General features: G+C 46.9%; 1 protein-coding gene across 1 annotated transcript in view; it reads right to left on the reverse strand.

The window, feature by feature from the left end:
• Positions 1-27,546, reverse strand: part of LOC122392634 (tolloid-like protein 2) — a 61,724-nt gene that overhangs the window by 26,032 nt on the left and 8,146 nt on the right. Inside the window, exons 2-4 of the mRNA XM_043387716.1 lie at positions 5,981-6,392; positions 2,469-2,804; positions 805-983 (exon numbers count right to left, since the gene is read on the reverse strand). Of these exons, the coding sequence (XP_043243651.1) occupies positions 805-983; positions 2,469-2,804; positions 5,981-6,392 (927 nt within the window). The remainder of the gene's footprint in view (positions 1-804; positions 984-2,468; positions 2,805-5,980; positions 6,393-27,546) is intronic.

A 27,546-nucleotide genomic window follows, 5' to 3' on the forward strand; every position in this document is an offset into this window, starting at 1 on the left:
CTTTTCTTTAGCAGCCTCGAATAGTTACAGTGGATTTCCATGAGAAAGAATTCGATTAACTGGATCGGAATTCTAACCAAATCTTCCACTCTAAATCGCGCCGTAGTAATTTGGTTATCAAGCATTTTGACCGTTCTGGTGTCAGCCAACTTCCGTCCGAGTCTGCTCACCACGGAACAGAGACAGCTTGTCCTGCTGGCTTTCTTTTTAATCTTCACTGGTGTCCAGAACAAATGGACCAAATTAAAGCCGTCACCGCCTCAGCCAAAGGCTGAAAGCGCAGTTGCAGCCAGCTCGCAAGATGCGCCAAGGCCATAGCGCTCGAGCGTATACTCCATCCGGCTGGGAAAATAATAACGGAATAAAGGAATGTCTGCAAGAAACTTATTGACAGACTGACCACAGAGTTGCCCATGACATGCTGGCTGATTGATGCTAATTTCGGTCTTAATAACGCATCTACTTGCCCATGACACCTCAGGAATTCAATTTGAGGAGTTGAGTGGGAGGGAGATGGGTCACATCGTGTTTTGGTCAAAAATCATGCCGGTATTCTGGGAATAATGGCATGATCTTCCCGTTGAAATACCTAATGATTGTGTAGCTATCTTTAGAAACCATTTTTAGCTACCAATGGTTTGAGCTAAAAATAGCATAATGGTTCAGCTGGTTTTCTTCCAAACAATGTTTAAGACGAACACATCATCAATGCCATTCTCCATGAATAGCACGTGTTGTGTTGAATAAACACATTCTTCATGAAAATTAGAGCAAAAGTACGTGCCTCGTCAATCACCCACTCACCTTCCATGATATTTTCGGTGAAGATTTCCACATGGTGGTCACGATCGGGTCTCGTGTGCTCGTGCCAAAAGCCGACCACGTGGCCCAGCTCGTGCACCACGATACCGAACTTGTCGCAGTTCTTCCCGATCGAGATGGCTTGCTCACCGTTGCCACGACGACCGACAAATGAACAGCACCTGTGAGTATGGACAGCGGTTACAGGTCGCAGAGACATACGCACTGCAGAAAAATGACTCGTAAATACGCGATCCACTGCGGAAAAAATGTTTTGTCACGCAAGTTCCGGGCCACGGCGTATTGATGTGTTATTTATGTGATGTCAGCTATTATTGCTGGGAAACCAAAGTGAATTTCTGATATAAAACTGAAAAACATGATAAAAATTGGCAGTGTTTTATCGGTGCTTTGACAAGCGTGTGATTCACTTTTTTACTGGACATTGAGACGCGGTATCGTCTGAAATTAACCCTCATCGGCATATACGGTGCGAATAAATCAGATGGCAATCAAATCACTACAACGGAATCACCGAGCATCTTCCCTAACCTTCCGAGAAATCCAATGACTCTCCTGCTATACGCGTGGGCGTTTATAGCCGCCAATTGCAGAGAATTAACAACCTAACCGAGACCAATTCCCCATCTGGGGCGGATCCTTTGACAGACTCCCCGGGAGCCTCCTCCCCTGACGGGGCCCGGGGCGGGAGCAGTCGGGCAGACCTCCGGTGTGGGGAGGGAGGCCGCCGACGGGAGCGTCCTCCCCGCTCTCCCCAGGAAGTGAGATGACGTCATATCAATGGGAGGCAGCTGACTCATCGGAGGGTTCTCTTCGGGTTCTAAAGATTGGGAGAGGGTGGACAATGAACGGAGTAGAAGAAAGAGAGCGCATGTGAAAATTATTCAATACAATGCGGTTAGCAACTAACTATCTCGTAAAACCACAAATGATTCAACTCTCAATTTATATCTCAAAGTAATATGGAAATAATATAAATGGGTTTACCTACATTACGCATGACATGAAAGAATGTCATGAAATAAGTCTACGTAACCAGATGCAATTTATTATATTCTTAATAGATCCCTCAGAGCGGTTGGCTCTAAGATAAATTAATTTAACAACACAACAATAGGCTTCATTCAATTACACCTTAGTTCATTAGTGAGCTGTTTCATAAGATGGTATTATCTAAATGCAAATGATGAACAAACATACAACTTACATGACTTTAATGTTTCATTACAATTTAAGAACTGTTATCTGTAATAATGCACGACACCGAGGGCGGTGTAAATATAGTTTGGCATAAATTCCAGGTGGGATTTCCGAACAATCTATCTTGACTTGATGAGTGATGAGAGCCAAACATGGAAGAACGAAGAGCACGAACTTAGGAACGCAGGGTTCATCTGAATTCTTGCGTAAAATTGGACTTATGCGACAATCACAAACACGACCGATTTGTGAAACATTTGAAACTATTGAAAAAAATGTTTTTGAACATTTAATGTGTTTAGCCACAGTCACTCAGCAGTGCTAGTTCGAACGTACGCACAAGTCTCAAAATAAATGCGGAAAGAAGTGCACACGATCCAGCGCCATCCATTCTAGTTATACAGTCTACACCCCGTCCCCATACCTCCCTTCCCCCAAGTACTCACCCGCACTCCCGCACCGCAAAGACGATCCAGTCCGGATGCAGCTCCGGCTCCCGCTCTACAAACTTGATGCACGTCGCGTTCTCCCAGTGCTGCATCGCCTGCTTGAACAGCGCCTTGTGTTCTGCGCTAAACTCATCATCAATCTGATAGGGGATCACCCCGTGGGCCCAGATTCGGTCCAGTCGGGCGGTGGCGGCCCTCTTCTGTCGATGGTGAGGAGCGGAGGATGGGAGCTGGACCACGCGGCCGGTGGTTGAGGCTGGTGATGAGCCGATAGAGTTGGTGGTGATTGTGGTGATCGGGTTGCTGCCCCGCTGCCGAGCTCGAGTGGTGTTTCTGTGGAAGACAGAGAGGGTGAAGGTCAGATGGTGGTGTTAGGAGAGTAGCACTTGATCACCAGGTGTGTAATTGACATGGAAAAGGCTCTCGTAAAAGATTTGATTATGGCATATAATGTTTTTACAGCCGCACGAAAAAGATGATTGAAATCACATCAAAATGTTTGCTTCTATTCTCTCTCTTCTTAAGTTAAGAGAATGCATAAAACAGATTGAACAAATAATTCATCTCAATAAGTCGAGAACTAATAATATGAAGCAGAGCAACAGTAGCTGTTAGTGTTTGTGTTGGATTCCAGGGACAGAATCCTGTTGAATCAAGAGCTCACTGGAGTTTTCTTCCTCCAAAGCGTATAACACTCAAGGTCATTCGACTTCTCCGTCGTCTCACTCAGGGCTTTGAACCCGGCCACCAACGTAACGATAAATGACTAATTCCGACACAAAATTCAGCAGATTTAGATGCAGGATACGTAACCATCCTTGTGTCTGATTCCATAGCGTGCTTGAAGCGTATAACTCAACAGAGAAAACCGGACCCAATCATCACATATTCTGTGAGTGGAATTTCCAATAAACACAGGCGCAAGTGAACGACGGGTAAATATGTTAATTTGATGAGCTTCGGCCATGTACTACGAGACAAGCATAACTTTGTAATGGGTAGAATGCACGTGTAGCTGAAGTCTGATGGGCGTACTGGCGGGGAGCGTGAGGCGTGTGTGGACGTATGATTCAGAGGGACATCTCACTGCGTAGGTTGGGATTGGTCTCACAGAATGAGTCATTGGTAATGTCCAACGGAACGCTGCGCTGGTATGATGGCAATGTTTGAAGCTAATCAGCTCACAAGAGGAACTGCGTGGATAATACTGCTTTACAAATTCCGTTTACAATTATTTAGAAGAGATCATGGAATCGTTATCATGGCGTTTTAGAGTTTGCGAGGGCAAACAAAACTCGTAAACGAGCAAAAAGGGTAAAATCAAAATGATAACACTGATGATACGCCCAAAATGATAACACTGACGATAACAGTAAGCAATAGATAGTGTAAAATCAAAATATGAAGCCCCCGTCAGCCACCCCAATCATGCCATTCATCTTTCTTCAGCAAAGGACGATGTCAGCACAACCAAATCTGTAACGCTTCGCACGCTCTATATGTATCAGTCCTCTCACTTCTCCCACCTTCCAACCGGGAGGACGTAATCCGATCACAGCTGAATTAATTAGCAGAAACTCTGCTATCTACGGCAGCCAGGCATGGCGACGAAACTGCTCTGCCAATAACAGTTCCGAGACAGTACTGGTGCTGACCAAGTGGGGAAACACGGCGAGACACGCATTTTTGGGAGAGGAAGTTGTGAGTAAGTTGTGAAAGGGGCAGCGTGTGTAACATGATATTTCATCAGCTGTCGAAGTAGGCAATATATGTGATGCCTTGAACAGATAAGCGTGCAACTAAAAAAATGACAACGTTTAGCAAGCCCAGAGAAACGGCTACATCAAGCACTGCCCAAAGTAGCGGAACAAAACCACTGCCAACACCACAGCTCGGCGGCTCAAAAACAATAACGGAAGCCGCCGGCTGCGACAAAAAGTGGCGCACATTTGTCGCAGTAACGCGCACCGTTTGTCGCCGTCATTGTTGGCCATCACCGACAAACGGTGCGGCCAGACAGGGAGAAAGTGCTGCCATATTCGCAGCCGTGCTTTCAACTCGTTTGAAGTGCCGACAAAGAGAAGGCCGTTCGATTCGAAATATCAGCTTTACCCCGGAAGAAGGGTATGCACTATGCAATTCATACTGCATACGCACACTTCCCAGGCGTATGCATTGCATGCATACGCAATGCATACATTGCCTTCCCACACTTAAAACAAACTAAACGGAAAACGCACAACTACATTTACTATTATTTCTCTTAGCGTCTGGGTTTCGCGGTAAGTATTGTATTTCCAATGTTCACTGTTAAAAGCTCTTGCTTTAGATATGTGCGGTTTAAAGAATATGAGACGAAGAGCATTGGACGTTGTTAAAGAGCAAAAACTCAAGACACGCACTTAATATGTTGCACAATGTACAAAGCTATTTGAAGTAACAAAATTCGCACCCGCCAATCGCCATGCACAAAGTGGGTCATTCGATAATGATTGGCCCCATAGCCCGACTCCTAGCTTACAACTTCGAAGTAAGCGTGTTTTGTCTGCAAGCCAGCACTGTAACAATGCCTAGCGCACCCCCCCCCCCCCACCTCCCCCAGCAGGGCATGACTCGGTCACCGACCAAATAAACACACAGCTAGCAGATGACGTCACAGGCGCACAGCCCCTGCACACACAGCGAACGGCGCAGAAAGAGGCACACAGAAGAGCCAAGGGGTCACCTAAACAGCGGCACGAAAACTTGAAAGCCCTTTGTATGTGGTGACGTCCGGATGTTGTTCAATACAGGACCGGTTTCATTGGAACGACACGTTCCAATTAAATTTTATTCATAAGAAATTTAAGCGGTGGTGCAGGCCCGAAATGAGTAATATGGTTTTTTCAAGGAAGCATTTGTAATTCTACATCAATGGTCAAATAATTTAATAAATTTGGGTAATAAATAAATTAAAGAAAATATTTAATGAACTACATTTAAACAAGAGTAGAATTATGCACCATATTTTCCCACCGTCTTCGAAAAGTGTCACCGTTGCACATCACCCTCTCCAATCCAAATATTCAGTTTCTATCCCCGCAGCACTTCTCCAGTCATCATTCCAACAGGACGAGTTGGGAGCGCCGTGAGGCAGACTGTGCCGCAGGGCATACGTGTACCGCGGTACAGTCTACCCAGCCAGGCTGCCTGGCGGGTAGACTGTACCGCATGACGTGAAATCGAGTATAAGCAAGTGAATCGATGATGCCAGGGCAGCGATAGGACGATCGTGTAGTAGTTTGTGCGGGGATGAGCCTCTAAGAAAGCCGGCAAACGGAAAGCGATGATAAAAAGCTGATGATACGGGGATTAGAAAAGTGATGCGAGACTAAGAGCGCGTCATGATATCAGTCATTGTAATGATCCCATAATCACTCGGAATGGCTTACAATGGAAGGGCAGGTAGAATGTTAAAATGAGTCACTGAAATGTCCGAGTCTGGGGGTGTGGAGATGAAACCAACTCACCTTCGTGCATGTTGATAGGCCCATTTCTTCTGGAGCCTCCTATTTTTCCGACGTCGACCACCCTTCCTCCTTCCCTTTTTCCTCCACTTTCCCCTCCTCCGGCTTTTATGCCGATTCCTCTTTCGACTTCTCCTTTTATGTGCGCACTTTTTCCGATGCCTCCTGCTACCCCAGCAGTCCGGATCACAGCGCACACATTTGCCCCTCGCGGAAAGGGGCGTCGCTGTTAGCCCCCTATCACCTCCCGAGGGCTCGATGGCGGCTTCCAAGTCCCCCGGCCCCTCTCGGGCCGCCTCGGGAGCCAATGACGTCACGGCGGCATCAGCCAATCGCAGCTCGTCGTCGAGCCGCTGCTGCGCCAGCTCTCTCTCATATTCGTCGTTTGGGATGACGATGTCACCGTCGATTTTGTCTGCGAAAGAAAATGTCGTCTGTTAGATTCATAAAATAGGTAGTGGTATCTTATGTCGTTCTCAGTGTATTTTTCCCACAATCACGCAGGGGTGAAGTAAGCGTCAGAAGTTTATATTATGATGCAACCAAGCCAGTCACATAGGTAGTTGCAATTCGCAGTGATAGAAAGCCGGTAATGCGACACGTCAAAATTGAATAACCATATAACAACACTGAAGACCAGGCCCCTAAAGGCTGAAACAGACTCTTTCCGCGTTCAGGAAATCGCATGCGAGAGCCTATTCAAATACATTGTAATTCTTCTCGCATCAATCGCTTGCGGGAGGTACGTGCGATTGATGCGAGCGTGCTTCCATGTATTTGAATAGGCTCTCGCATGCGCATGAGAACGAGAAGAATTACAATGTATTTGAATAGGCTCTCGCATGCGATTTCCTGACTGCGGAAAGAGTCTGTTTCAGGCTTAAAAGTGAACCTCAGGCTAGGGTTATCTAGCCAACCCTAGCCTGAGGTTCACTTTTAAGCCTGAAACAGACTCTTTTCGCAGTCAGGAAATCGCATGCGAGAGCCTATTCAAATACATTGTAATTCTTCTCGCATCAATCGCTTGCGGGAGGTGCGTGCGATTGATGCGAGCGTGCTTCCATGTATTTGTATTACAGGGAAACATTGTAACAAAATCACGCACCAGAGCTTCTTCTCATTCCACACATGCAGTCATTGACCTTTGTGTAGCGGTGCTGCCGCAAAGAAGAACCCTGAGCCCTCTCCCGGCTGTACCCTGGTTAAGAGGTCACGCGTGTGTCATCACCTTTATAAGCTACGACGGCACAAAACGTCCGGTTTCATAAACGGACGACTGCGCCAGATGCCACCCGTTTTAGACATGCAGCATATTCAGCCGTTCCAAGAAAGCATTCAGTTGGAAATGAGTCTCAGCTGAGAGATGGAATATGATCCAGACAGTCCGGGGCAGGGAGGACAGTGTTCCAGCCAGCAAATATATGAAAATTGACAGGATGCGCCTGCAGGTAAATATTGGATTCGTCTGCAATTGAAGGAGCGGCATTTATATCTTATGAACAGGTACGGCACAGTGGCGCCCCGTGGAAACGTGTGGCAGCTATCTAGCATAAGACAAAAAAAAACAGGGCGTGCCAGGGCCAAAAGGAAAGAGGAATCTAGAGTTCGGATGGTAGAAAATGCACTGTAAAAAGATGAAGTTGTGCTGCTAAGGTGATGATTGAGGGACGCTTTGTGTGCCTACCTGTCTGCATCTGCATATCTATATCTAATTTGCCGGGCCAGCACGAGGGAACAACTTCTGTGGGTGTTTACTGGTTACGCTTGCTTCAACTGGTCAAAACAGACTACATATTCAAGCATCTTGAATCTGATTTCGTCAGGCATAAATGCATTACTGAGATCACAACAGAGCCTCAGCATCGCAGCCTTGTGTGGCTTAGCGCATTGCTTGATACTTCACGGTCACCATTTTTCAAAGGACGTAGCAGTCGCCACATTTGAAAATTGAAAGATATAGATCAACCTGCGTCATTTTCTTTCTCCTCTGTGAAAGGTTGTGCCCATCAAATGATAAATTCCACCAGTCACCACGGTTACAAAGTGTTCACCTTTCGCATCTAGCGCCCCGCCCAAACTATGTAAGTCCTTCCAAGGACCAAATCATTAAGCTCTTACAATGCAAGGTCGGTATGCTGTAAATGCGTCTGTTCAGAGCTCAGTATAGACTGTCAAGTTTAACCCTCGCCCGTATAGGGGGGGGGGTCTAACGGACCCACCCCCCTCGGTTTTTCGCGGATAACTCGCGTAAAAAGCGGCCAATCGCGACGAAACTTACTATGTATGTTTGGCCGGAATCGCGATTCGGCGTATGTCGGCTCGCATTAGCAGCGCGTTTGCAAGTCTTTTCGTGGTTTTAAGCGTTCAAACATGGGATATGATGTTGCTCCCATGCATGAGGGTGGGTGTCAAGGTCACCGGAAGGTCAAGTCAGGTCATTGACCTTTGATGACCTCGGTTCACTTTTTCAAGTTTTACATGTTTTTAGGCCAGTTTTTGGAGCTGAATTCGAATTTAGCAACCATATAAACATTTACGAAGTAGTTTTGGTGTCCTCGTAACATGTTACGAAGCTGTCAGAGGCGGTTGCCACCTACTACGAATACCGTAAAGTGGGGCTATTTGAGACAGTGGGGTTATTTGAGACAGCATTTGAAATCGCTATAAAACGAAGAGCGTTTGATTTTTATGTGATATTTTTGCTCAGGAAGGTGTGGAATCGAGCAGTAAATCGCCTGAGCAAAAATTAAGCATACATTTCAAACGGTTTTTATTTTATAACAATTTTTAATACTGTCTCAAATAGCCCCACCGTCTCAAATAGCCCCACCTTACGGTACCCTTACTGGTTGACCTGACCTGCAGACCTGACCCGACCTGGCCTAAATGCATGAAGACATAATCTGTGATACAAACTAACATGATATTCGTGATCAGCACCAAAAAAAAAACCCTTAGCAGCCACGCTTAACGACTTTCTAACAAGTCCCGATTTTCCCGACTTTTGGGTCATTGACCTGACCTGGAAGGTCAACCGATGACCTAAGAACTTAAAATTGGGTATCATTAGCTTCCTCTCGTCACGGGCAACACGCTCGTTTTTTTCGCGAAGCTCTAGCTCGATCAGGGGCGAAACAGCAAGGGGGGTCCAACGGACCCCCCCCCCCTATACGTTCGCGGCTGGAAAAAACACCAATACGGGCGAGGGTTAAGCATCATATGCCCAGAAAATTTGGTCACCAGTCAATAGTTGTAAGGGCACACAATGTTTCAAAAGCACCTGAACTGAGCGCTGACGGATGGGGCTGCGTAGATTTATCAATAATATGATCGAAGCAAGGGGCTGCTTACCAAAATGAAATTATATTCACATTAAGCAACCACAGGTTGAAAGGTCTCTGCTATAAGTCATTACATAAAAGCAGAGGAAGGGCGACGCGCAAAACAATCCCTGTCATCTGGCCTGATGTCATATAAGATTCACATGACTCATGGCAGCTGCTATCGCAATTAAAAACACCCTCCACATACCATATTCAAAGCATCTCCACACCGCTTTCCACCATGGATAATGACAATAAACATGCGCATAATGTCAGTCAACCACGAGACTAATGCTACAAACATTGCAATGAGGTCATCGCTGATTCCTTGGAGTCGAGTATCGGTTTACGTGACGATTTCAACTGCTCAAGAAGAATGCTGTTGAAGGCGTTTGTAAAATAAATATAAATGTGAATATAAATGTGTACCAGGCGTTAGCTGGTCCGAAAACATACCAGCAGCTCTTGGAGCCCTGGGCTTGTGGGTTGATCAAGGTAAAAAAAAAAAACAGGTCAAGAGAAAGCCTTCGCTGGACAAGATGGCTCCGGACAATCAAGCATCCCTAGCTATCGACGTGATTTCATAACTAAAATATTTTTTAGCTTAAATGCTAGGTATATGCATCGAATGGTTGTCTTACCTTCAAAATATCTTATATAAAAACGTCAAAATATCAATAGTATATAAAATATTAAATAAAACGAAGCTATATGAAAGCATCATAAAGATTCAACGGCCAATTATTCCGAGGAGGACTCCACTGATGATTCACCTCAAAGATAGTACGCCAAGACACCGCGACATACGCACTACTTGGGAGCGATTCGAGACGACTGTGCTCTCTGGAACACGTAATGACGCAAACCCTGCAAACATTGTCAATGTGTGAGATCATCTCAACAGAGAAAAGTTCAGCTGCGTCTTGAGTCACAGGGGGTAGCCATCCGGCAGTGAGATAGGTTCGACATGGTTAGCATGAGATAAGACGGGGGTCAATAATTGCGAAGGAATTGATAAAGCAGTGATAAAGTGGATTGGCCATGGTGTACATACAGAACTTCTTTGATTAGTCATGGTATAGTTATACGGAACTTTTTTTCAAATCACAAGATTCCTCAAGCACAACTTTCTTGAGAACGACTTTATCTTTGGCAGCGTGTAATGGAGAAGGTAGTTGGATGAAAGCCGAAAGGTATTTGCGAAAGAAAAGAACACACCCTGCAGTGTGTACCTAAAACGAAACAATTTAACGCAAGATACCAATGCGACACAATCCCACCTCATACATAATTCCAATAGAACACTGCACTCAGTTATCAGAGATGAGGGTTTCAGCGTGCCACTGAAATAAACGCTAAGCCCACTGAATGAGAAAAGGTTCTCCCCGTTTTGTAATTGTGTTGCATTTCTGCAACTTAAATATGCTGAAATATGGCACCTCATTTCCACTAGCATTATTCTGCTGAGTTGTGGCGCCGATGCAAATGAAGATGAGTCGCCAGGCGTTTTAGAAAGAGTAATAATGTGGCCACGTGTGATATAAGAAACAGCCAACTGGATGTGGCGCAAAGAAGGCGACACTAAATAGAACAAGGTGGCAGATTTTAATTTTAGCTCAAGACAGAAAACTAAGGAAAAGCATAAACACTGCTAAGCTCATTTTATTATATAAGTGAACGTGGTATGAACAATGCAGTTTCAATTCTTCCATCCTCTCACTCAGTTTCGTTGACTATGCTCAGTAGCCATAATCTCATTTCCATGTTTACGGCAGACACGTTTAAACTCGCGTTTATATCCTATATAGCTGTCCCGCTTATCCCGTGACTAGCTAAGCCCGGAAATCCGTTAGCTCTATGAAAGAATGGGCCGGAGGCAGCGGGAAGGAATTCTCCCTTCCTCTTTCTTCCTCTCGGCCTCTGTTCATGTGTGAGAATGTGCAGACGGTGTCGGTTCTAACACGTGCCCTCAGGGGCGTGGTATCTCCACCCCACAGAGCCCGGCGAGGATTAAACCGTCTGCAGTCCTGTTATTCAATCGCTATTAAATTTAGCTTAATTATACACCTCAGCTTGCCGTTACCACTAACTACCAGACAGACGAATTTGCGGAACGTGTAAGGTGGCGACGAACAAGTAAGAGAGCGCTTGTGGCGACCACAATCTTCTTCTGAGTCTATCAGAGTCCACTTGACACATTACGAGATCTGCTCGAGGCTTATCGGGTTCCGTGAACACCTGTTGATGCTCTCTTTGTATGTTTGTTCCGGAGACTATTGAGAATGAACGGTCATCGGAATGCCTGTGAACAATGGAAAAGATTGTCTGCCTCCCTTGTGGTATGTGACAATCAAACAAGACAATGTGCGAAGCGCCACTTCACCTACACTTAAGCCTTTCTCGCACACAAGCACACAAACGAGCCTGAGCACAACACCTCCGATAGACTTACAAAGAGTTTGTTGTTAATTTCTCAAAGTGAAGCCCTCCAACAAATAACTATGATGATACTATGCAGATACCACAGGCTATCAGAACTTGTTATCATTTGATAGTCGGCTCACTTCAATGAGAATGGGAATTCTCATTGGCTATCAGAGGTGTTATGTTCAGGCATGTTTTTGTGTTAGGGTGCGAGAAAGGCCTTAGTGTAGGTGAAGCGGTGCTTCGCACATTGTCTTGTCCCAATGCCACATGAAGACCTAATACTATCAACCATGTTCACTCATTTATCAAGATGAGACGACACATCCGGTACTAAGCTGTATTAACATTTTATACGGCACGTAGACATATGATCATAGCATCCCATCATCATGTCATCAAGCGCAGATCATCAAATCTATGAAATAATTCCATGGGGTTTCATCTCTGCTACAAAATTTCCGGCCAGAGTACAGAGATGGTGTATCAGTTTATTGTAATCCGATACTCGACTGTATTACATGTTGTAGACATTTGTTCTGTTTTTATCGCCGGAAGGAATCCACATCCGACACGAGTTGAGACTTCACACCTCCACCGGATGTGATTAACCCACCTAGCCTCTAACGGGCTGCGAGACGTTTCAGTCCAGCCTAAAATGATGTAGAGACCGGAGGAAAACTTCATCATCATAAGCTTCGGATGAGACAGATTCCTAGAAATGTAATGACATATTTCGGGGCCTTTTGATATAGGCATATTATTTGTCATTCAAAAACGTTATTTAGCCATGAAATTTATTATCTATCTATTGATTATAGCGAAAAGGATTTAAGCAATCCTATTATATTTGCTTCCTTTTAAGACTAACGTGAAGCTAAAAAAATCAGACGTTAACGAATTAGAGTAACCCACTACAAGACTTTCCATTGCATCCCCTATCCCCATGTTTTCCCGGAGTATTGCCAAGAATGCGTCATTTCTTCGTTCACTCCCGGATCCAGTGCAGTCATATTCTAAGCACAGCCAACGGTATCAGATATGGTTTAATGACGTCATCAAAGGCTATCGCGAAGCCTTTCTCCGGAGCACATCCGTCGCTCCGTTCCATTTAAGAGATCACAGAACACTTTTACTGAACTTCGCTAGAAACGCACCACTTTTGGTGTCGGTATGTCTGGTAATCTTACATGTCCTGCATCTCATCAACACGTTTTCATCACGACACACCAAGACATCATCACGACATCAAGATCGACATCAGAGCCTACAACGTCATTGTCGGCCACATCTTCACCTTGATCGTGCCCGAGACTCGTGAACATGACGTCCGTTATTTAGCGGAAACGTGATATTTCCACAGGACTGTCCCCGATACTACAACGACGGATGTAGTGGAAGAAGACCCCGCAGGTGTTACTCAAGGGATTTTCTCAAGAATTCTTATATCAAATCTTTCGAGTAAAATCAACTTGGTTTTCAGTTCATCAACGTCCTGCGTATTTTTGGAAAACAATCACACTACACGTGCTTAGCTTCTCAGACAATATCCAATGCACGTTTCAAAAGATGGACGCAGATCAACGAAGAGCATTCGGAAGAGCATTCACAGCACTGGTCTCAGTTCCTCTCGCCAGTCCGCTCGCCAACGCTCTTGCTGCAGGGCCAGCAGCCCACGCTAACCTTCGCAGAAGAGGCAATGAATATTCAAAGCCCGATGCGAGCTATCGGGCGCGCGCTGGCGAATGTTCGGTGGCGGTGGAGGTCGGCCCAGCCGGCAGTCGGGCTGAGGGGCGGAAGGGACGAGCGGCTGGGATGCGAGGCCACTCCGGCCGAATACCGATCCCTGACCGGAACTAAAAGTCTGAGGTGCAAGCCACGAGTTACCAGACGCGAGAGGTAAGATGCGAGCTGAGAAACGCGAGACTCGGGCAACACGAGTCGCAAGCTTTGAGCTAAGTGTCGAAAGACGCGAGACGCGACTTGCCAGCTACGAGTCATAAGACACTAGCCACGAGCCACGAGACGCAAGCTACGCGAGTCGAGCTAAACACCACAAAAATTGAACAAAGATCCACAAGCCACGAACCTGACGAGACTCAAGCTACCAGTCGCGGGCCGCCAGCCGCCGCGAGCTATAACCCACGAGCTAAAAGACGTGAGCCAAGAGGCGCGAGCCGACACCACGCCGGCGGCTAGCCCCACGTGCGGTCGAGCCGGCCATTCCAATTAGCATTATGCATAGTGGCAGACAGGCCGACCGACACTGGCCAGACGGTGCAGACTGATGTGGCGGAGAGACGCGCGTGCCCAGCACCCGGGCGTCTGCGGCGTCCAGTGCCGGCGCCCGGGCGTCCGACGCGACGCTCCGGGGTCAGATACCCATTACCCAGCGCCCACAGCCTCTGATGCATCGATATACATGCATATTGATTCGATGTAGCTGAAGATGCATTTCGATTCTCACTTCACGCAGACAGCACGAATAATGAATGTGTAAAGTGTAGGTAGATGGTCACTCACACACAGCAAGTTACACACACATCTCTGTCGTATATCGTGAGCGTTCTGGCCACTCGTGCAAATACCCACAAAACTAGTCAAACTCCGACCACTCTATGCGTATCAATCCAAACTAGTCAAATTCTGACCACTGTGTGCGTGTAACACCCACCTATCTACCCGCATTTGGACGCCGGGGGCGTGCACTCAACGCACACAAAGACGCGGAGCTGCACGCAAGCAGGAAATGCCACGGCTGAGCGGTCAATAAGGCTCAGAGTGAGCGTTCGCAGGTCAGCTTAGGGAGGCTGAGACGGCGCTCAGATGACTGAGAAGGTTTCCAGACTGGATCTTATCTGAGAAATGGGATTGGCAGACACGCAGACACCGTGATAAGGAGAAGGGATAGTCTGATGACTCGTGTTTGAATGAACTGGTAGCTATTCCCTTGCTCCCTGCTTTTTTGCCTGGTTGGTCGGAACTATACAGTGGACAGGGTCTACTGTGCTTGGCGTGAAATAAAAGACAGGTGAGATGACAATAAGACAGAGAGATAGATAGAGAGAGAGAGAGAGAGAGAGAGAGAGAGAGAGAGAGAGAGAGAGAGAGAGAGAGAGAGAGAGAGAACGGAAGAAAGGGAGAGAGGGAGGGAAAGCAACAGGGAGGGAGTGGGGGTGACAGACGTGGATGAATGGCGATAACATGTGCGACTTCACTGACAGCAACAAGAGCACCGTCGAACAATGACGACAAAGAACGATAGTACCCACGTGTCAAAAGGTGCTAAGTGGTCTTCTCTCAGAAACGAGATCAACGTTATCCGATTGAGATGGGCTGACGAATTGATCGCGCAAACTGACAACAAAGCACTGCGTGACACTCGAGCAATGTCAAATAGCACGCGTTAATCGAAGATGATAGCAGACTTATGGGTAGTCCTAGCTTATCAACAGATGATATAGGTCGGTTCAGGTGCACCCACTCAAAACAAAGAGATTTCAGATCTTCACACCTGAATTCATTCTGAAGGACTACATGAGGAAAGACCTGAGATCAGTTGCTATACAATGAAGTAAATCCGAGATTTGTCAATGCGAAAAATTCGACACTATTTCGCATTGGCCTGTCGTCTATAACAATACCAGTGTCCAGAAGAGGGTCGCGAAGGACACCATTCTCCCGTCCTCTTCCCTCTGGCATCCCCTCCCCTCCCCTCTCTCCCTCTCCCGCCCTCTCTCCGCCACTGATTGCTTCTGTCACAGGGCCTCCTTTACTGCCGCCTCTGGGGAGGGGAGCGGCTCCCCGCCCCCAAACCACTCGACGGACCGCACACCTGTTACTAGGCTAGCTGGCGCACCTGGGTCGAATATGGCGCACCTGGGTCGAGCGCAGCGCACCTGGGCGAGCGTGGCGCGGCACAGCTGGGTGCCAAAATGGCGCACCTGTTACGGTAGAACCTCTTCAGAAGGTCAGAAGAGTTACTGATTAGAGCGATGAGTTGGCGAAGGACAGGGGAGGGGGACGAGGAGTAAGGGGTAGGCAGGGGAGGGGAGGAGAGGTGAGGGGAGGGGAGGGGAAGGAGAGGAGGGCGATCCCGATCGGAGAGGGTTGCCAGATGGACTAGTCGAACACCATTATCTGGCAACGGAGAATATACGATGGAGACCGAAGCTCGAGTCCTACTTATACGATCAAGAGGCACAAACGGTATAGTTCGACTATCATGGTTACCGGGAATTAGAGCTTGAGTCTAGAGCCTAGACCTTGACGTGAATCGATGCATCTAAAATGGCATCATCGAAAATCAAAAGAGAAAATGATTTATGCATATTTGTTGTCACTTAAAATGTTTCCCTTACAAACAGCTTGCGTCTATAGGTATTATAATAATTGTGTCTGTAAAGCCATAGTAAGCATGCCATGTTAATAGCTCAAGACTTATTGAGACAACGAAACGCTATTGGACCACTACACCCAAACAAAGAACAAAACACTCTCCTGCACTAACACGAAGCCTGGAGGCCACATACGGAAGCCTGTAGTCTCGATTAATTCACAAGACAGAAACATGTCGCAATATCAGCCACCATTCGTATGCCATATCTGACTGACAGGACACGATTCAAAATTATTCAACGCCCTGATTATGCATTCATCACTCATTCAGCTGCTTTCATTGAAGTGAGAACGCTGTAGGGTGGTGTGCGCTGAGGCTGACAGGGTGGGATTTGGTTGGGTAGGTATCAGTGAGGAAAGATAACTGCTCGTTTTTGATTGACAAGTGTTGGATGCGTGACATGACCTGTCGCATCTGTCAGTCAATAGAGCACCATTGAGCGGCTTGACGTACGAGAGCGCTGTGTTCTGGCGAGAGTTGATTGAGAGGATTAGGGTGAAAAACATGCGACATGGCCGGTCACGAAAAGAGCCACGGGTGAATTTGCACATGCTGGTGTTCAAAATAGTGATTAGATTGCGGAAGCCTACAAATATACGGCAGCTGTCTTAAAAAAGTTACCCGGCATCAGACATGTGCATGGATCCGAGAGCTGGATCTATGATCTCAGTGGATCTCTCGACAAAATAGAGGGGTTGGATCTATGATCCGAGTGGATCTCTTGACAAAATTCAGGGGTTGGATCTATGATCCGAATGGATCTCTCGACAAAATTTAGGGGTCGGATCTATGATCTCTGTGGATCCAGCGGGCAAAAGTTTGTGGAGGACCTATGATCTGTATGGATCTCACGACAACATGTAGCCAATGAAACCCTTATCCTACATAATTGTACACCTTACAGTGCAATACAATTGAGAATTATCACTTGTGGTCATGGTTATTGGTTAAGACCACTTGTAATCATTAGGTATCATCATTAAATTTGAATTTAAATAAACAACATTTGTACTACATTTAAAATAAACCAAGAACATGCATATTGCTACTTTTTGTGACCAATTGTAACTTTTTCATGACAGCACTGATGACAATCTTATCAACAAGCTACAGCCACTTTAATTCAATGAACAAACAGTACAGACAGATGCAGTGGCAGCAGGGCACTGCAGATTTTCATTTTGGTCCCATTCTTTCCATGCAACGCCAGTACGGCTAATGTTAAAATGCCAAAATCTATGGGGGGCACTGTACCCTGGTGCCCCCCCCCCCCCCCCTGTTCTGCCGCCTATGGACAGATGTTAGGAAATCAAACCTGGAAGCCAAATAGGTCAGTTTTGTTAAAAATAATCCAGCAATCCACTTCTGCCAGGTATGAAATCCCAATCCAGAATGTTCGTATGAGCTATTAGTATGTGCAACACAATTTCGATTTAGTAAGAATAGCAACCAACCTCTAATACTTTCCTAATAAAATTACAAGTTCAAAAATGGCATCAACTTCTTCAGATTACCTACTTTTGGCACCGTGCCAGGGCCGTCGTGTCACGTGTGGTGCCATGCTGTGCTTTCGTTATGAGAGAGCCTCCCAAAAAGAAGACAAACGAAATTCATAGCTCACGTTTTGGTAATATGGTTTTATTACGTCATTATCGTTTGACCAATGAAAAATCTTAATTTGACCAAAACCGCAATGATTTCAAAAGATTCCCCGTAATAGGCCCTTTAAACTGATGACGTAAGATATTGTTATTCTTTTGAAAAGTGAATAAAATAAAGATGCAAGGCGCACACCGCTCAGGGCCATGTTATACCGTTTCAGCTTACGTTTACGTCATTAAATTCAACGCTACAAAGATGATATTCACAAAAAATCGTATCGTAAAATTATGTGAGGCAGAAAAAATGAACAGTATTTAAAAAAACTCCAGACTTTTGAATTTCCAGTTTGATTTTTTATTTATTTATTTTCATTATACTCGAAGGTAGAACGCCTAGCTCATTTGTTATTTGAAATGACGTCACGAGTTCTATTTAGATACTGAATAATCATTTTACGGTAAATATCCAAGGCCATTACAATTGATATTTCGCTTCCCATCGCTTCCGCAGCAAGGCCCCGCAGGCTGTTGAATATTTTTATACTTTTGTTTATATCTCAGTTTATTTTATCAAATATTTCTTTCAATAGATTGAAATACCTTTACCTAACCAAGCCACATGTGTCAGTATCATCTTTTATTGTTTATCAATCAATTGTGTTAGCTGGAAACTGGAAAGCCTCATGGTTGTCTAATGCAAGATTGTCTTATCAATATCATTATGTAGATTCTAACATGAATTGTGATGTGGTAGGTACCTAGTTATGTATTGTTCATTAGTCATTACTTTGACTTACCTCTATGTTAATTGTTAATGCAAACTTTTCTGTTGGTTTGTGAACTGTGAACAATCTTCATGTCACTCAATTCTCTCAAGTTGTGACCGTCATGAGCCTCCTTTATTTTGTATTATGTATAATGTAACTGGATGCCTTTACTAATATGGCCTTTGTATAAGATTGTTTGTTTCTAACCATACTTTGGTATTCATAACTTCTTATAAAAGAAAGTTGTTAACATTTTGAGCACCTATGAGCTATGATCCCAATGGATCTCACGACAAAATTGGGGAGCCAGATCTATGATCCGAGTGGATCTAGCGACAAAATTGAAGGGTCAGATCTATGATCCTAGTAGATCTCTCGACAAAATTGAGGGGTTGGATCTATGATCTGGATGGATCTCGGATCGGGATCCATGGGATCGGATCTCAGATCCATTTTTCCGGATCCAAGCACATGTCTGCCCGGCATTGATAAACACTAAAAGCCATAGCTGATCATTAACTGATACTTCGCAGCTAAGAAATCATTGGCCAACCAGATTCAGAATACCAAGCTTCTTTTCTTGCCAACCCCCATAACTTCCCGCCAGAGTCAGACCCCAGGCGGCGTCTACCGCTCTCCCACTGACCACTGACCATCGCCTCCCTCTCTCTCTCTCTCTCTCTCCCTCCTCTCTTCCCTCTCTCCGTCTGCCGGCCCCCTTCTGGCTATCTGTCGACGCCATAAGTCACTGGCCGAGCGTCGGCTGCGGTTCAGGACCAATTAGACCTCTGCTGGGCGCAATAAGACGCGGCCACACCAGTTTATGGACAGATCCAGCGTGGGGCGTCGCGGATAGGACTGCTGGCAGCTCTGCGGCAGCTGTAGACAGTTGCGGTCGGCAGCTGCAGCAGCTAGGGACAGTTGCGGTTGGAGGTTGAGACAGCTTGGAGGTCAGACGCTGAGACGAGGGACGGGAGAGACGCAGGAGACGGCAAGACGTGAACAGCCAGATACAGACACGGGCACAAATGGACAGTGGATGCAAACACTGACACAGTGACAGACACACAGAGAGACACACAGGCACAGACACGGTACAGATACAGAGACAGAGACAGACGCACAGACACAGACACACATACAGATACAGATACAGATACACACACAGGCACATACAGATATAGATACAGATACACACACAGGCACACCAGTTACCAGCTTGGGAAAAATGGTCTGTAAAGACCTCCACAGCTGGCAAAGATCATCAACAAGGACGGCTGAAAATTGCACCATTATCGTGCTGAAAAACTGTCGCCTCGATTACCACTGCTCACCTGAAAGAATATAAAACGCAAACCGTTTCAGACTTCCCTTTAGTTTTTCTCTCTGATGCCATTTTGCGGAGAGAAAAGTGTTTCGTTTCCAGGTGTGCATTCTCACGCGTCAACCGAGCAGGGGAGTGAGCCTGGAACATTGTTTATCTCGAGTTTTCTTCCTATTTCATCATACAGAATTCCATCTCCAAACCAGATTACTTCTTGGATAAGATACTTCATCAGAATGCCATCTGAGGTTTAACCCTCGCCCGTAAACGGCGATCTGCCACCTTCGCCCATGCAGGGGGGGGGGTTGGTGCGACCCCCCCCTTGGCGTTTGAAAACGGAGCGTCGTAGAGCTTAGCGGAAAAGACCAACGGATTGCTCTCGCCGAGATCTCGCGATTGGTGGTATATTTTTTGGTCCTAGGTCAACATTTGACCTACTTTTGACCGGTCAAAGGTCAAATTTTCGGAAAAATAGACTTTTTCAACTTTCGGCGGCGATTGCGGCAAAACGGTGGGAGATATCGACTTGAAACCTTCACTATCGTGTTCCTTGATCAATTCGCTATCGTTTGGTATGTATTTCGTTTCCCTAGCTCTAAAAATGGCGCGTTGGGAGCGCCGGAAGTCGGCAAGGTCACAGTCGGCGGCAGAAATTCGAAAAATCAAAATTTAAGTTTTTGAAATCTGATTGTATTTTTGGATTTGGGAGGTCCATTTGCTCCCTATAGAAGCTAATATTGCTGCATATTCCTATTGAGGTGACAAGAATTAGCAAAATAGTGGTTCGGGCGCTTTTCAAAAATAGTACCGGACGCTGTTCCTCTTGTGACGTCATAGCTCCGTGACCTGACCTGACCCGGTCAAGTTTCTTATACCATATGATAGCCAATACTTGCCCCAACATGCATGGGAAGTTTCATCACGATCCATCAACCGATGTCCGTACCACCGGCAGGAAACCTCGGGCGTTGGCACTCAGTTTGTGAAAATCCGGCCGGAGGCTGTTCCCTTTGTGACGTCATAACTCCGTGACCTGACATGACCCGGTCAAATTTTTTTTATCAAAAGATGCGCAAGGTTTGCCCCATAAGGTACCCAAAATTTGGCGGCGCTGCGCGCCGCCGTTTTTGCACTATTTCCGAAAAACCTCAGGGGGGGGGGGTTGCACCAACCCCCCCCCCTACATGGGCGAGGGTTAAAACTGCTCCGGCTCTTGTTACTATGAAAAATAACTGATAAAAGGAAGAGATTGATCTCATAGTGACTCATACTTGAATAAATTATACTTTATTCACGCCTTCCCGTGAGTAAAGGATATTTGATGCACGAGTGGGATCATTTAAACACGAGTGTGTAAATTTCACGAGTGAAACGAGTGAAATTTACACACGAGTGTTTAAATGATCCCATGAGTGCATCAAATATCCTTTACTCACGGGAAGGCGTGAATAAAATCTATTTTAGTATGATTCCCCGTGTCGCTCAAGTTCTTAGCATTGAGTAGTTCAGCGCTCCGGTCAGGATTGTTGAAGGGTTTTTTTTTGGGGGGGGGAGAGTTAAAGAAAAAAGGGGCTTGGCTTTTTGGGGGAGCAAAAATTGATTCACGCGTCAATTAAACGCATGATTTAGCGTATATATTGGTCACCATTCCATCCAACTTCTTATGGCACCGATGTAAAAAAACTCATGCATTTGAGTTCATCAATCCAGTCTTCGAATTTTTTCAACGCCCATTTTGTTGGTCGGGGGGCTGTTCCTTTCTGTTCAGCTTGTCGAACCATGTTTTCCAGCTCTTCTTCTCCCATCTCCGAGCTGCTCCCATCATCATTTTCAATATCCATACAGCTAGCTGATCAGAAAAATAATATAAAGAAATTCACAAATATGTAGAGCAAAACCAGATAACAATCACTGGCTTTTAGAAGAGCAGCTTGAATGCGCTCAAGGCCATATATTAGTAATGCGCTCGTCAACAAGAAGCAAAATCTGTCGAGAGTAAAACGAAAAAATTAACGCGTGATTTATTTTATTGACGCATGCAGTCTTTTCTGCACTGGATCTTTTACTTTGATTGCGGTAAAAAAGCCGAGAACGCACGGGGAATCATATTAAAATAGCATTCCGAAAGGCGAAAGGGAGCGAAGAATAAAGTGACGTTACAAAAGCAAATGATTAATATCTAGAACGCAGTCGAGGCAATTTAAGCAAAGTATAGGCGTAACAATAACTGTGCAGTGTTTATGTATAGGGAGAATAAAAGTGTAATAAAAAGTCTTTCCATCACGATGCATAACTATCAACTATCAAGTCCCAAGACAATATATTGGCTGGCGCTGGACATCGTTTCTTAGGAGGGGTAAATTAGCTGCTTCAGACATTTGAGGGGGGGGGGGGAGACAACACTTCATGCCCTGTCGCATCTTGCTATTCCTCTGGAAAGGCCCTGAATTCCCCCACCCGGATCCACCAGTGCCGATGGGCAGCATTCGGTCCTGCACCGGGGCCCACTCCCAGCATAGTTCGATTACCTTTTACGACCGTGGACGGCGCATCAAAGAGTGACATCCCGCCCCAACAATGGCCGATTTGGCACGCATCCTGCTCTTCGACAAGCCGCTGGCTGGGTGAGGGATAGGAATCGCCAGACAGTCAGGCAGCGCAGCAGCTTGACGTCCAGGCAATCAGACAGGACAGTGATAGATAATGCCAGACAATGTCCAGGCAGCGCTCTTCCTAGTGAGTAATGGTTTGAGCGAGCGTAAATCAGTAAACAGTCACCGGATTTTGATCGGCTGCTGAAATCTAGCGAAAGGCTGTAACCACATGAATAATGAGCACGAATCATTTGAAACAATATCTACGAATCTATATGAATAATATGATGAATTCATTTGAATATCAATGTGTCTCGTGCATACATCCTCAAACAAGTGGATCCTTTCAGGATTTCATCATCGTTCTGCTCCCTCCCTTCCCATCCGCTCACTCTCTAGCCCGCACAAGCGCAGCATTGTGTGTTAGCCAGTGTTTGGTTTATTTCTCTCCTGAGGCTCCAGCTGTTGAGAGCAGCCGCAGAGGTCAGAGATCAGAGGTCACAGGTCAAATGTAACTGAACTTGGGGCGCGCCGTCGACACAACTGTACCACAATACGTCATACGGGTCAGTTCGCATTAACCACGAGCAGATTCACGTTAAACAACACTGACATTTTTGACTGCGTTGTCCTTGTTTCAACATGCCCACCTAAAGCACGCAATATGAAAACACTGAGTCAGTTCAGATACTCTCAACAGACGTCCAGATGTTCGCACTTATACAAGTCACGGATGTTCCCGATTATTGCCCTGATTTACTTTATCCATGTTTTACCTGACAAGCTGTCGACTCAAGAAGGATTCAAGTTAGTTATACCTAATCATAAGATTTATACTAGGATTTAAAGTGTATGATGAAAATGAAAATATTTTGAATTAAAAAATGAGTTAAGGGTAAGCTTTTTGTTGGCAGCAGAGGGGGAGACGAGATGAAACTATAGACGAAACTAAACGGGACTAGATGAGACAGGCCGAGACGAGACGAGGGAGACAAGACGAGACAACTAAAGACGAGAGACAAGACGAACGAGACGAGGGAGACAAGACGTACGAGACGATAAGAGACGGGGACGGAACGCTTGGGTTGGGACAAATGAGTTCCTCCCCCTACGAGACAGACGATCACCGCTATTGGTTCCACTGATTAACTCGTTATTTAATCAAGGCACCACCATTGGGGAGACGCCAGGCCACCGACCGGTCTGGGTGAAAAAACGCGGATTGCAAGGAGCAAAGGCGTACTATTTAGCTGTGATTAGTATATCGCTCGGGACAATCACTTGAGGTTAAGTAAGATACACAATACGAAAACGTGCCAGCTGAGAATTGCAAATGAACTCGATCAAGAGGTAACGAATTTTCCAGGTGTTCAATGCTGTCCCATCGTTATACTCCAAGCAGCAAATGAGTAGCACCTTACATGGTTTGGTGGGTACACCCTTCCATTCCACGGGGAAATCTGACGGGGGATCGGGCGGCCACGATACTTACACTCTGCTGAATCTACCCACGGACTGGAAGGTAAAGGCCCTCCACCCATTGAGTGCAGCTAGACGGACACAGACGGACGGACGAACAGATGGCCAGACGGACATAAGAGAAAGAGACAGACAGACGGACAGACGGACAGACGGACAGACGGACGGACGGACGGACAGACGGACAGACGTGACAAATGAACAGACGGACAGACGGACAAACGGATGGACGGACGGGCGGACAGAAAAAAAGACGGACAGACGGACGGTAGGACAGACGGTTGACGAAAAAAAATGCTAGGGACTGTTAGAGAGAGATCTAGGACAGGAAAACCATAGCTCCTCGGGCGGTGTGTAAAGCATGATTGCGTCACATAGCAGTCGAGCCGCAACAAGCAGCCCCGGGGCATGTTGCGTATCGCGTATGTCTTTTTAATACGTAATGCATTATTTGTAATTGAGTCTGCCTTCGATTAAAATTCCTCCCTCCCTCCTCCTCCCTCCCTCCCTCTCTCTCTCTCTCTCTCTCTCTCTCTCCCTCTCCCTCTCCCTCTCCCTCTCTCTCCCTCTCCCTCTCTCTCTCTCTCTCTCTCTCTCTCTCTCTCCCTCCCTCCCTCTCTCTCCCTCTCTCTCTCTCTCTCCCTCTCTCTCTCTCTCTCTCTCTCTCTCTCTCTCTCTCTCTCTCTCTCTCTCTCTCTCTCTCTCCCCTCGCTGCATACCGCCAAGTGTCCGGTTTCCCAGCCCAGCGCGCCGCGGTTGAAATGGAAAGTGCCGTGCACCAGCAACATAATCGGCGCGTTAATGGGCGTATAATTGACCTGAATTCGGCGACGAGTCTGTCGTATCAGCTGGTGAGTTGAAGGCGAGTGGGTGGGTGGCGGTGAGTGGATGTGGGACGTGGGCGGTGGGGTGGTGGACGGTGGACGGTAGATGGGCGGCGGACGGTGAGAAGTGGTGGTGGTGGTGGTGGTGGACGGTGGTGGTGGTGGTGGTAGTGGTGGGTGTTGAGTGGTGGTGGTGGTGGTGGTGGTGGTGGTGGTAGTGGTGGGTGGTGAGTGGTGGATGCACCGTCTGTGGTGCGATCATTCCAGGCAGAGTTTTTTTGCTGTGGTAACTCTGCGCCGTGGCGACGGGGGACAGCAGGTGGTTATAGCGGCTGACCGGCCCGTGGGCCAATGGGTCTGGACAGTGGTTCAATAAATTATACATTTTCCTGGTTATGCGATGCGACGGTGGATCTGAGCGGTAGACGACGTAGAGCGATGGATATTGGACGGAAACGTTAGTAAAAGAGAGGTTTCGGGTGGTGTACGTCAAACAGTGAGCGGTTTCTGCGTGTTGTGTGATAGGCATTGAGCTAGTGAGACGTGAGTGGCAAGATCGGTAACATGTAATCAGTGGGCAGCAGCCGTCATCGTCGGCGTTTTGCTGCAGTAGTTAGATCTAAGCGTTATGCGGGAGCGGTTAGCAGCTTCACCACCCATCGCGACCGACCACCGCTCGACCTGGAGACGTCTGACACCGTCCCACTGTGCGTGGGAGTCAACCAGTAGGTCAGCAGGTGCACAGACGGCAAGGAGCGACCGCCACCACCGCTCCAAGTGACGATGGTGCAAGCGTTCCAAGGGACTAACCTGAAGTCAATTAATGCAAATGAATGTGGAACACACTTCTTTCCCCAATCTGTCACGCAGATATGCATCTGCCTGTAAATTACGGCATACGCCCTCCAAAGCACCTCCAAGCATCAGCTGAATCCAGTCGGGTCTGGGTAGGAACGAAGCGTGCGTGCAAACCTCAAAACCCCATCTGGGAAACATCTGGTCCCCAGATTCCGTTCCAGTCATTTTCCGCCCACCCTTCGGCGCCCACCCTTCGGCTTCCAACAGATATAATCCAGACTTCTCTGGCTAACACCTGGACTGCCTCCTCCCTCCCCCTCGACCCCTGACCCCTCCTCAAAACCACATAGCTGGGATCACCCAGCACCCAGCTGCGCCCAGCGCCAGAGGACATCACCCAGCACGATACCCAGCACCGCCCAGCACCAGCCAGCACCGCCCAGCGCCGCCCAGCACCGACCAGCGCCGCCCAGCACCAGCCAGCACCGCCCAGCACCAGCCAGCGCCGCCCAGCACCAGCCAGCACCAGCGTTCCTCCCAGCACATTGCCGGCCCAGCGAGGCCAGCAGTGTGATGAATCGCTGGCTCGCGCCGCGCCACCACCGCCGCCGCTGCGTCTGGATCGTCCCAGCCGCGTCCAGATCGCCACACCGATAATCACTGCGCCAGATAATGGCGCATTCCTGGTGTCAGTTTTTGCCGCCGAGCTCACGCCTTGCCGCCGCTGGAGGCGCCCGGAGAGAGAGAGAGAGAGAGAGAGAGAGAGAGAGAGAGAGAGAGAGGAGAGAGAGAGAGAGAGAGAGAGAGAGAGAGAGAGAGAGAGAGAGAGAGAAGAGAAAGAGAGAGAGAGAGAGAGAGAGAGAGAGAGAGAGAGAGAGAGAGAAGGAAGGGAAAAGGAGAAAAGGAAACGGAAAAAGAAGAGAAAAAAGAGCGGAGAGATCAGTAGAGGAAGGTGAGAAAATTATTAAGAGGACAGAAAAGAGAGAAGGGTACGAAGATAGCTGAGAAGGGAAGTGAGGAAGGACTGAGGGATGGCAGCCGGTAAATTGGGATGGGAAGAGGATAACGGGACCATAAGAACAGCTCACACCAGTTCGAGGCTCAGGGAACGGTACTGTAATAATGATAGTGTGAGCCGACTGGTATTTCAGGAGCCGGGGTCAGGGCCAGGCCACGAACTATGTGGGACACACCCTGATTTCAGCCTCAGTTCCATAGGATAAATGATAACAATAACACGTCAAATGTATATTTAAACACACACAAAGCTTTCGGTATGAAAATACCTTGATCACTGTGTTAACAGAAATGAGGACAGAAATTGCTGTCCTCATTTTTCTGTCCTCATTCTTGCTGTCCTTCAATTTCTGTCCTCATTTCTGTTAACACAGTGATCAAGGTATTTTCATACCGAAAGCTTTGTGTGTGTTTAAATATACATTTGACGTGTTATTGTTAGCATTTATCCTAACTGTCTTGGATATTCTACTCAGTTCCATAATTGCACCTTTCGGATGGGTTGGTATGGGTGTTTTAAACATTTGTGAACACCTACGGGACAGAAAGAAGAGAGAATAACCGCGTGGATATAAGAGAGTTATAGGAAAGGTAAAACTTGAGAACGTTTGGGAACAGTACGAGGAAAGGAAGCAGAAAATATGTTTGGAGAGGTCAAAGAAGGCATAAGGACTGATGAGGTCTGGAGAGAGTCCTGAAGTTTTTTTTTAATTTGGAAAACCCGAGGATAGATTCTGTAAAATTTGTGAGAAAGCTTAGAGGCCTTAGAGGGTCCGGTAAGGTCCAGATACCACCGGCGACCCTCCGCTATCAGAGGACGCCTCAGAGCCTCATCGCTCCCACGGGAATCTCTGACAATGAGCCGGAGGCCACGCTCTACATGGATATTAGGCGGCAAAAAGCACCCTCAGACATCGCCGTCATCATGGCGGAACATCAGAGGGCGATGGTGTGTAACAGCTCCACCGCGCCGGAGATAAGCGAAACCGGGTCGGGGAGGATCAGAGGAGCATCATGCA

The sequence above is a fragment of the Amphibalanus amphitrite genome, unplaced genomic scaffold (assembly GCF_019059575.1).
Source record: "Amphibalanus amphitrite isolate SeventyFive unplaced genomic scaffold, NRLGWU_Aamphi_draft 000494F_arrow, whole genome shotgun sequence".
Classification (NCBI taxonomy): Eukaryota; Metazoa; Arthropoda; class Thecostraca; order Balanomorpha; family Balanidae; genus Amphibalanus; species Amphibalanus amphitrite.